The following is a 12,138-nucleotide window of genomic DNA, read 5'->3' on the forward strand; positions in this document are numbered from 1 at the left end:
CTCTGCTGAATTAAGTTTCCTATTGTATATGGTTTTTTCATAGCCAGTAAAGGTTCTTTTATATGAAATACATTATTGGACGTACCAGTGTCTGCATACATTAGCAATTGCGTAATAATTAAAACTAATTTTGACTTCATAGAAGTTTATGCAATCTTCATCTCTTGTATTTTTGCTAGTAAAAAGCTGATTTTTGAATTCTAATGATTTTAGTTTTCAGGTTTTTCACCTTATAAGCAAATATACAGATGCAAACCCCTTTCTTGCTATATATGTAGTCTCCCTTCCATTAGACTTGAAGCATTTCAGTTTGCCACACTTGTTTTTGTATCTGTGGTTTTTTTAAATAATACTTTTTTTACAAAAATCTGTTCTTTTGATCAATTATCTCCATAGAAGCATACCTTGAATTAAAGTTTTCTTGAATAGTCATGTCATTACCTCTGTTCTTGTTTGATTTTTTTTTAATTCCCTCTATCAAAGGCTACATGCTTGGTTCTCTTTTCTCTGCATCTCTTTTTTAACTGACAGCTCATTTCCCCACCCTCTTTATGCTGGTACTTCTGATGTATGGATGCTGTGTGCCTTCTTACTCCCATCCAAGCTGTTTGCATTCCCAGAGGTTTCATGGTTGCTACCTGTTAGTGCAGTGAAACCCATCCCTGCAGTTACGTATGCTACAAATGTACAGCTAGAGTCTTCTTTTCTGGAAATCAGATCAAGTTACCATCAAGTCTCCTCCTCTTGGTATCCATAAAGATACCATGGCAGCCAGCACATACCATGACAAAATAAGAATGTGTCCTGCTTTATATGCGTTTTGGTTTCTGTAGTAGTCAGCTCATGCAGACAGAATGTGAAGCAAGAGTTCTCTTCTGCATTGGTTATCTCTGTAAGAAGGGGTGAAGAGAGGGGGAGGGATCTTCATGCCTCAGAAAAGGGCACTGGGATTTACTTGGTTCGCAAAGTGGAACTATTTTTAATGTGTCAGTTATCTGTGCCTACATTTCTACTCCATATTCCAAGTTCTTGTATTCAAAAATAGCTTCTTGAGTAGTATGTATTTTTCTGATATAATTTCTTTTCACAAATATTTTTATACTGTCATGATAATAAAATGATTTGGTGAAACATGCAAAATCTATTTTATTTTTCCTTTTTTATAACTTTCCTCCTTTTAACCCAAACTTCTGAAAAGTGAACCCAAACTAAGGAAAAGTGATAGTGAAATCCTTAAAAAATGCGGAACAACAACAACAAATTCTGTGTGTTTAAAGGTGTTCTCAGTCAAATCTGATGATTGCAATTGAAAGTAGAAATTTTATATGAAGAGTTTATGAATTGAAATTTAGAATTATTTTTTCTTTCATAGAAAGGGTGACATTTGTTTAGTTCTGTTGAAATGTAGTCATGTGTAACAAATTACTCAAAAATAAGAAATGTGACTCCTCTTTTCTGTGAGCTGATGTAGCTTCCTGCACACTTGTTTAATTAACTCCCTACATGTTCCACTAGAATATGTTATGTTTAGTCTCTTTTTTAAAAGAATTCTCAATAAATAGATGTACATCTAGATAGAAGAGACCACAAGGTCTCCATTCACAGCAGGGTTTGCAAGAGCAGCATTTAATGTGCATGCTTGCATGTGTTAGAGTTGGGCAGAGCCGTGTATTTCTGTAGAGAGAGGCTAAGTAAGTGATGCCAGTCTGTTCCTAATACAAAGCCTTCCAGAGCTCTGAGTTAGAAAATTAGCTTAATCCTTTCCATAGTTAGGAATATGGTATGAATTTTGCTTTCATAGAAAACTTCATTGTTTCTTGGGACATCTTTCTTTGTTACTTTTCCCTTGTTTTCACTTTCAGAGCTCTTCAGTTTTTGTTATGGAGCCTTTTTCAGTGCCCAGAATGCCTTCAGCATGTTTTTCAGATTCCAAGCTATCTTTTCTTCACTCTCTAAGGAGAGCACTTGGAACTGTTCCGTGTACCATGGGAACTCCAGTTTTAGAGGACTGTATGAGGGGATTGGCGTTGTAGGGAGCACAAGTATTGTTTTCCCTTCCTTGACTGCCTATCCTTGTTGTTGTTTGCGAAGAAGAGGTTACTTCCTGCAATGTCACCCTTGTTTTTGAAGAGAAACAATGTTTGGGACATTCCAGTAAAGCAGTGACTGAAAGGGCAAAGTTTGGGCTAAAAATAACTCAAGTTAAACCACAGGCTCTACTTTCATAAGTTAGCATGTGTTACACTGCTTTGTAATATGAGGCTGATACAGTTTATGTTGTTTGTATTTGGACAGTTTACCTCCCTGGCATTGCCAAACAGTTCATAAGGAAAAAAAAAAAGGCAAAAAGGAAACGGGGAACAAGCAGTCTGATTGTGTTCTATGCTTCTCTAAATGTGTGATTTCAGGGCAGAGTTTCCTGGTTTTTTTTTATTTTGAATGACTGCTGAAAGAAGTTTTTCCTCCTCACATTTTTGTTTAGATTTTGAGTTAGTCATTCATATTTTTATAGTGGATTTATATATATACTGTCTCTCTCTAAATACTTATTTTGTTTTCACAGTCTGTTGATGGCTTGCATGAAAAAGGAATGGTTGAAGATGTTCATTGTAGCTCCATGAAGAGTATGCGACCTCCTCATCCTGGAATGGGTCCACCTCAGAGTCCAATGGACCAGCATAGCCAAGGTTTATCCATACTATGCATGCTCTATGATTTTGGTGCCTCTTCTTCCACAAAGAGTCTGTAGTTCCATATAACAGTTTGCCAGTTATTTCCCTTGAGATTTGTTTGGAAAAGCTGAATAGGGCAAGGCAAATAGCTGAATCCCATTGCTTTCTGGAGTATCCATTAGGCATATATTGGAGAAAAGCTAAGGTTCAAGTCTATGGCTGGGGCAAGTCTATCACAGATTTCAGTTTGCATCTCTAACGAAAAAAACCCACCAACTTTCTTCTTATCTTATGTGGCCACTGCAAATGTAAATACATTTTAATATGACTTATTATCATCAAGTTCTGATCAAAGTGCTTTCCAATGTTTTTTAGGACAGAAGATAGAAACTCTTTTTAACACATTGCTATGTGCCTTCTTTGTGTCCTGTAGGTTGGAACATAAAAGGACATGCATTCTGTGAGCAGCTTGGTATTTTGGAGATTTAACTGGAAACACCTGCTAGTATTAATAAGTTCAACAGCAGACAAAGCTTTCTACATTGCATGCTTAATTATTTTACAGCAACTTCTGAAGAATCCCAAATGATACTAAGCTCTTGGTGTGACATACTCTGTCTATTAGGAGGTGGTCCTGAACTTCTTTGTGCTTTTTAGTGGTATGTGACTGAAACTCTAGCCTGTAACTTGCCAGCTGAATCCCAGTCTGGGACCCAGATAATTAGAAAGTAATGTTTTTCGATTAAACCTTACCATTAAACCTTTCAGTATCAATTAAGTAAAGTAGAATTGACTTTGCAGAGACAAGTTCTTCATCAGATAAAACTTCCTCTTTTGTTCATTTCAACAAAATGTAAGCATGATCATCTGAGAGACAAATTTTGTTTGTCTTTGCATTTAGGGGACACTTTTGCTTGGGATGGAATGATCAGAGCATTTGGTCTAAAGATGAAGATGGGACAATTCATACATTATGTACTGGAAATACAGGAGCATAGGTTGCAAATGCTTCAAATACAAGTAGCTTCTGAGTTGTTTTCTTCTTTTTTGTGCTGCCTCAGGTCAGATTTCCAGGTTATTTTGCACTGTAAAAGATGATTGATTGTATTAATAGTAACTGTCAGTATAGAGACTACAGATTCCTACTCTCTTTTTTTTTGTATGCCAGCAACTGTTACAATGTAAACACAGATTACTAGAGTTATGATGTGGAGCATGCTTTTAAAAGAAGTGGTCAAAAAAAATCTCCAGATGTTCTAACATTCCAGATACTTTTTTTGACATTATAGAGGACTGTTTTAGCTTTCATTGCCTCTATGTCTCCATTTTTTTTTTTTTTGTTCTTAAACAACTGCCTTTTCCACAAAAAAGTGGTGATGGCACTTGATGCTGTTCTAATACCTGCTGGGCAAAGTCCCATCTACTAGACTTGTAGGTTTTGCCATTAGAGGTCCAGGGTAGAAAACCAGGTTCCTTGATAGCCTGTCCACCTATTAGATCTTTTCTGTCTGATTTCCCACAACATCAGAGAAAGTAGGACACTTGTGTTTATACAAATTTTGTGGAAATATGCAGTGTGGTAAAAGAGAGTTTACCCATGCCCACACTCATGGCAAAAGGACAGTATGACTTCTCTGAGAATCCACGGAAGGGTGCCTGGTAACTTGGTGCTGACAGAATCTTTGGTGTAGGGTATGGTAGAAACCAAGGCTTACTGAAAGGTTCACTTCTTCACAGATGTCTGATAGTTGAGCTTACAGTATACATTTGTGTACTACTTTTAACAATATAAGTGTCAAGTAGAAATTACACCTCATTAGTTCTAGGTCTGGTTTTTTCATGGCTTATTGTTTGCAGTCCTCAAATTGAAGTAGATAAATATGCACTAATTGATATTTTTGAGGGGCATTTGAAGGAAAGCAGCTGTATACGTCCAAAACCTCAGGAAAGGGATTGCCCTGAATTTCTCCATTAATTTGAAAGCTTAGGGGGAATGGCCATGAGTCATTAAATATTGTTGTAGGTAAAATAAAAATTGTCTCTCTTTTAATTCTTTGTGATGTCTATAATTCAGACCATCAAGCATCAAGAAAAGTTTTGTGGAAAAATCACAGAATCATAGAAACATAATATGGTTTGGGTCGGATGAGGACCTTTAAAAGTCATTCTGTCCAACCCTTTTGCAGTGAACAGGGACATGTTCAACTAGATCAGAATCCATTGTTGTTCAGAGTTGTTCAGTGCCCCATTGAAAGTGACCATGAATGTTTCCAGGGATGGGGCATCTACCAGCTGTTCTGAACAATCTGGCCAGAGTTTCACCACCCTCATTAAAAAAAAAAGTCTTCCTTACATCTAGTCTGAATTTGTTGACTGAAACAATTCCCCCTTGTTCTGTGATTACAGTCCTTTTAAAGAGTTTCTTTTCCAGCTTTCTTTTAAGCCTCCTTCAAGTACTGAAAGACCACAGTGAGGTCTCCCTGAAATGTACCTTTCTCAGGGGGAACGACCCCTACTCTCTTAGCCTGTCCTCACAGGAGAGTTGGTCCATCCCTCTAATCATCTTTGTGGCTTCCTCTGAATCCTCTCCAACAGGTCCATGTCCTTCCTGTGCTGGGACCCCAGAGCTGATGCAGCACTGCAGGTGGGGTGTCAGCAGCACAGAGCAGAGAGGCAGAATCCCCTCCCTGGCCCTGCTGCCCACACTGCTTTGGATGCAGCCCAGGACATTGTTGGTTTTCTGGGCTGTGACCACACAATGACAGGTCATGTCAAGCTTCTTGTCCACCTGTATCCCCAAGCCCTTCTCAGCAGGGCTGCTCTCTACCCCTTCATTCCTCAGTATGTATTGATATTGGGGTTTGTCTCAACCCTTGTGCAGAACCTTGCACTTAGACTTGTTAAACCTCATGAAGTTCACGTTGTCACACTTATTGATCTTGTCCAAGTCCATCTGAATTGGGTAAAGTCAACCTTTAGTCTGACAAATGTACTATTATATATTATGTAAATATGATACTATTATATTATTTTTATATACTAGTCAAACTAGTCTGCCATTTTTTGTGGTGATCATAAGCTAAATTCCTCCATTAAAATATGAACAGGTGTGATACAGTATTTATACAGTTGTCAGGAAAAACGATCTTAGCCCATGTGTGGGGCTTCTCTGGGCATTGTTAAAGCCAGTAGCATGATGATAGACACAACCTTGTCTGCCTGGTAGAGTTATAAAAATTCCTTGGCTTGTTACTGTATGATACTGTGATTTAAGACGAAGATATCACTAAGTAAAATCAATATAATCGGCATTAAATATGAAAATTAAATGACAGATTATAAACTTAACTGTAACTAGATGATCATCCAATTGTGGATTTTTCTAGTCTTCTAGAAGTCTGTTTTAGTTCAGTGCTGTTTAAGGCATCTGTGATCTGGAAAAAAGTTTGAAGTCAGTACAGATAAAAATTATATATAACACAGAGGTTTAGCAGTGAATAATAAACAAATTGGTTACAAAGGCTGATCAGGATCTGAGAAGAATGTACTTATTTTTCTAGCATAGATTTTAGCACGACCAAGATCAATGCACGTCTAGGAGCAAAATAGTTTGATGTGTAGTAGTATAAACTGTATCATACAAAGCAGTCTATACTGCTGAGAAGAGTATGTTTGTTTTATGCTAGACAATGATAAGCTCCATTTTTTAAATTTATCTGACAAGAGAATTAAAACAGTACTTGATTAGTCTGTACATTCCCAGACAATAAAAGGGTTTGTAATAGATGGAGCCTTTAAAGGAAAAAAAAAAGGCAGCAGTATATTTTGGTACCTGCAAATTTACCTGCAAACTATATGAATTCAAAATGTGTTCAAATAGCTTTATCTTACTTAATGAAGATATTTAACTTTTGGAGCAAAGATTAACCAAGTATTTGTGGTACGTTTTGTGTCATACAAAAGCTAAATCAGCACTGGATGTCTTTGTCATCTGTCCCATAGACCAAAGGGAGAAATTTGTTTAGACGTCAAGAATCGCTGGTGTGTTTTAGAAAAGTTAGGTAGACTACTGTAATGGTCCCATATTGACAAAAATCTGCCTGTTCACAGGCTCCAAGATTCTGAGAAGGACTGGTAAGCTAGAGTGGGAAACAGTGTCCTTAAATTTTTTGACAATGGCAAGGTGGATAGTGTTCATAAAATGCTTCAGTTCTTATAAATCTGGGTAGAATAGTTGTGATGAATCCATAGGCTGTTGTTGTTCTGTATGGCAGCTTACAACGGATCTGTTGTTGTTGTTCTGTATGGCAGTTTACAAGATCACAAAATGAGATTTCATTTAAATGTCAGATATTCCAATAGCAGTCTTTTTAGTTCTTTTTAATAATTTTGTAAAAGAGGGAAGTCTGCAAAAGATAGTATCTAAGTGCAAAAGCAAGATTTTTTTATAAAATATATGCTTACAAATGTGGGTGATAAATTAGAAGTAAATTGACAACTGCACATGCAGTTGTAGATATGGTTATGTAAATCAAGCATACAGTTGTGAATGAACACGAGAAAGTGGATACAGAATTTTGGAAGTAATGATTTTTATGTTAAGAAATAATTAACTATCCTTTTCTGAGGTGAAATGAATGATGAGCAAGTCAGAAACATTTGAAAGCTAAATATGCAAGAACTGTGTCATTTTACTTAAGTGCCTGTTCACTAGTTGTATGGCAATTACTGTTCTGAGATTTTTGCATTTTTTTAACCAACAGTAATTACTAAGTTAAGGTATGCAACTTTATTATTTAGTTTCTTTATTTTTTTACTGGTGCTCAGTGAGATGCAAGTTATGCAGAAAGAATGTTTTACCAGCTCAGATCATCACATTTTTATTGCATACTGCAATAGGATGATTTTCAAAAGTCTGACATTAATATATGGGGGAAAATACTATGAGTTGGTATCTTTCTCCTCAGCAATTGCTCCTTCCAGTCTTACTACCAAATTGAAGAAAGAGTAACATTCCCAGCTAGTTTTGGGGACTGATTCTCTTTTCTTGGACTTATGTACAATGATGCCTCTCTTTAGTCTTAATGCCTTTGTTTTGATGCTAACAGGTTAAATGAGTGGAAAATACATTGCTCCATCTTCATATTTAGCTGTTTAAATAGTAAGCTTACTACACGTTACTGATTTTGAATTTTGTTAGAAACTGTCTTCTAGCACGGTGAGTGAACTGTGGTGAATTCTGCAATATTTATATGAGGAGTATGAAATTTACTGTAAATTGTTAAGCTCTTCAACAGTTATCCAACAGATTAACACCATAGTTAGAACTGGCTTTTGAAGGGGATTAGAGAGAAATTTGAAAGACAAGCCAATTACTTATAAAAAATAAAATACTTTTATTATAAAAAATAATTAAAATATGTAAATGGACTGGAATAAACAATTTATGTGTTTTTCTGTGATTTGTAAGAATTAAATGAATTTACTGTGATACAGCAGTGAAATATAGGCCAATTTTAATTGTTTGGAAGTGGAAACAAAAGGGCTGAAGGAATTTAGGATTCTGGGATTTGATCTGTATTACTTTTTATTAGTCACACAGTATTTGTTGAACTTAAAAAGACACACATTTTTTTAACTTCTAGAATTCGCTAATATACTGCTACTTCACAGGTAATGTTCATTGTCCCTACTGTTGTTAAATTAGTTGCACTTCCTTTTCTGAATTCATTCAGACTTTTAAAGATGAGAAAAGACCTGCTACCTTATTCATCTGCCTGCCAGTATAAGACCTCTCAACAATTTTATTTCTGCAGTCCTAGTTTTAAATTATTTGCACACATGACCTCTCTTTCTTCTTTGTTCAGTTTCATAGGAACTGGTGTTAACCCTGGCCACACTACTGAGAGGGAAATTTTATGTTTTGCTTGCCTTAGGAAAGTTTGTGGCCTCAATCTGACATAGACATACTTTTGACTGTGTTCCAAGACACTGTGCTTTTGTACTGTGTGTTGTGGAGGTGTACTTGATTATTTTTCTTTGTTTTTTATACTAACTTCAGTTGATGATTGAAGTGATAGTTCAGTGAGTTACACAGCTATATTTCTTCAATCCTGTCTATATTTTCCAAATCCAAAAATTTTTTTACAGTCACATTCTTAAGTACAAATATAACTTTGCTGTTGATTTTAGCATAAAGATGCGACCTATATGTTCCTCAGACACTTTCATTGTTTAAGACTTATTAAATTTTAGTGTCGGTTCAAAAACTCTGTTGAACATTCCAGTGTTTGGACCGCTAAAACTTTGATTTTTTCTTTATTTTTTACTAGGTTTTTGAATTCAGTTGTAGGTGTTCTTTCTGTTTAATTATAGCATTAAAAGTGGAGAAAAAAGAGTTTTTAAATTTTTAGCACTCTGATTTTTCAGCTTTAAAACAGAAAAGAAAGATGTTATTGTTTCTGTTATCTGAAGTGAAACAAAAAAGCAATTTTAGCAGAAACATTGTGTGAGCACTGCCCTCCAATAGTACTTAGAGAAGTGTTAGAACTAGGATTTCTTCCAATGTTAATACTGTAAAGAATATACATTGTTTATGACGTGCTGTATTGTATTTTTGCTGTACAAGTTGATACCAAAGTGGGATTAAATATGTTTCTGATTATGCATACAGTTAGGAAAACTTGAGAAGGGTTTCTGATGCAGCCTCTTCTATGACCCATTGAAAGATTTTGGGAAAGACAGACAGGACTCTCCTCGAAGATGCACAGTAAAAGCACAGAAGTAATGTTTACAAATTGCGTAAGTGAAATTCTGATGGGACTTAAGGAAAAGGAAATTCAGCATCAGAGTGATTAGGAGTTGCTGTCATTTGAGGTTTTCAGAACTCAGACAAAATCTGGAGAAACTTGATAAAGCTTAGAAATTACCACAGTTTTAAATTATAAACCGAGTTGTTTGGCCTTCCTTTCCTGGTATTCTTTATGTTGTTCAGAACTGTAGGTTACTATTGTCCTTTTATGGTGGTTAAACTCAGTTTTAGGGGATGTTCTCATGTGCATGCTTATCTGTGTTAGAGTCCATGTGTAATAAGATAGGAAAAAAGCAAGTAGTATAAATACTTTGTTAGGACAGGCTTGTGGCTGTATCTTCTGTCAATGTCATCATGTCAAAGTTTTCACACACTAAAGAAAAATTTTCATATAACAAAATTTACATTGCGTAAATGCTACATTTTAGCATCTTTACAAGAGTTTTGGGAGGAATTTGTTCTTTCCTGACTTTACGGAAATTTTGTTTTCATTCTTCCTCTTGCAAAGCTCAGTTTTTCATTGTTAAAAATACTAATGCAGAGAACTTGGAGGAAGAGAGAAAATATAAGTAATAAATACATAATTGGAAAGATCAAAAAATGTCTGCTTTTGAAAACTCCTCTTTGCAAGACTTGGCAGCTTGAACTGTCAGGACTGAAAACAGATACTCAACATCTTAGACCACTGTTCTAAACTTTGTAGTCCAGATGCATTTCAAGATCGTGAGTCTGAAATCTATCAGTCATTTATAAGGGAATTTATAGATTGGACATTATAACTTGAGGTGGTGCAGAAACCATTTTTTGAAAAGCAGTTCAGAAAACAGTATCATTCCAGTTAGGTGCTATTTAAAGTAAAACCTGAGATTTAGAAATGTAATAATGGATAAACATTGCAATATACCTTACTTTATAGTATAAACTAGTAATGCAGTTGCATTACTGCATTTTTGTTTTGTTGTGGTATGATGGGTGTTTTTTTAAGCAGTGTGCTCAGCAAGAGGGATTTGTAGCTTTCCCTCTTCTCTTAAAATAATAAAGAGATAAAAGTAAGTCAGTGGAAGAAATTGGGTAAGTGGAGTAAACTTGAGTTATTTATCATACTTTTTATCATCAACAAGGGATGTACAGACAATTTTTATATTGAACTAGTAAATAGCTCCAGTAGTTCTAGCTTTTTAATGTCTCTTTCTTCCTTTTCTTTGAACTTCTCCCCTCATTTTTCTCTTGAACTGTGTAACTTCTCTTATTCTTTCCAAAATCATCTTCTTTTCCTGTTGTCATCCTCTTTAGTTTGAACCTGGTCTGTTTCTGTCTTGTCTGGTCTTTTCCTATCACAAATCCCCTTTTCCCCTCTGTACTTCTATCTCATTTTGTATTTTTTTAGGAGAATTGAAATGATTTCTTCTTTTTCTTCTGTCTCATACTTTTACAACCTTTATTTAAGTTGAGCACAAATTTCAGTTCTTTAGCACTCTAATCTCTTCCTTGTTTTAAGTTCCAGTGACTTACAGCTCCTGTCATCCCAGAGTTGAGAATGAAAAATGGAAACTACTTTGAGGTTTTGCCTATGTTGCCTTTACTGAAGGGTCAGTAAGAACAGTAAAGCTAAAGAGCAAGCAGAATTTCTTCTGTGGTCTGTACTACATATAGATGAAATAGTTGCAGTTTCACTTCAAACTGACAGGAAAATTGGGAGAAGAGTAGATTGGGTGTCACAGAATCATGAACTGTACCATGATCTTTGGAGTTATGATCTTTGGCTTATGAAGATGGAATATGACAATGAGCCAGAAGATTTTTTTAGATGTTCATGAATTTTTTTAGACTTTTCTGATTTGTGAGAAGATTATTTGTGTTCCACAGTATCAGAGCAAAGTGAGTAAATATTGTTACCTCTTTTTCACTCTTGGTGGATAAAATCCCCAAAGCCTAGGTGTTGTGCTTTTTGTAGCTCAAGAAAATATGCAGTAGGAGTAATTAATATTCAGAATGAAAACCACTGCATTTTCTAGTGCTGTAATAAGATACAAGCACTGTTCATTTCAAAACTGTGGTTGCTCTTGACATAGTCTTCAGCAGCTTCTTCAGACGGTGATTTTTGTTCTTGCAGTGTGTGTTTCAAGTTGTTGGGCATCCAGATGACAAAAGGTATTGAACGTACTTCGTCTAGCTCAAACCTTTAATCTGTATAAACTAAAGAGTAGTTGTATGGAAAGTGAATACCATTTATTTCTACTTCTGTATGTTGGTGAGTGTTGGCAAAGAGGGCCTGTAGAAGTGAATGGATATTCCTTGATGTGTGTGCCTCTTAGACTATTAAGCTATAAAATAGGTGAACCTCATTGCATATGTTCTACAAAGAAACATTTTTCCATAGTTCTAGTAAATAGCACGATATCTTAGGCTTCTGTAGTGCGTTGCATGTTTTAGTTTGTCTTACTCCAAATATGCAGGTAATTGTTATGTTTAGGAATTATTGGACTAAATAACTGTAGTTCTTCTCAAAGAAGAGCTCCTGAGGCTATCTTGATATCCCAGGGATCTTTGGATTTCACTTTTGTCTTCGCAGAAAATGCTACAGCTATCATGACCTGAGCGAGACACATTTATACTTTATGTACTGTTAAAAAATTGGATGAAATTCAGGTTTAA

General features: G+C 35.6%; 1 protein-coding gene across 6 annotated transcripts in view; it reads left to right on the plus strand.

Annotated features, from left to right (window-relative positions):
* Positions 1 to 12,138, plus strand: part of SMARCA2 (SWI/SNF related, matrix associated, actin dependent regulator of chromatin, subfamily a, member 2) — a 119,301-nt gene that overhangs the window by 18,798 nt on the left and 88,365 nt on the right. For all 6 annotated transcript variants that reach the window (XM_068176833.1, XM_068176830.1, XM_068176835.1 and 3 more), the window contains one exon: positions 2,564 to 2,687. In XM_068176833.1, the coding sequence (XP_068032934.1) occupies positions 2,564 to 2,687 (124 nt within the window). The remainder of the gene's footprint in view (positions 1 to 2,563; positions 2,688 to 12,138) is intronic.

Source organism: Anomalospiza imberbis, chromosome Z, assembly GCF_031753505.1.
Source record: "Anomalospiza imberbis isolate Cuckoo-Finch-1a 21T00152 chromosome Z, ASM3175350v1, whole genome shotgun sequence".
NCBI lineage: Eukaryota > Metazoa > Chordata > Aves > Passeriformes > Viduidae > Anomalospiza > Anomalospiza imberbis.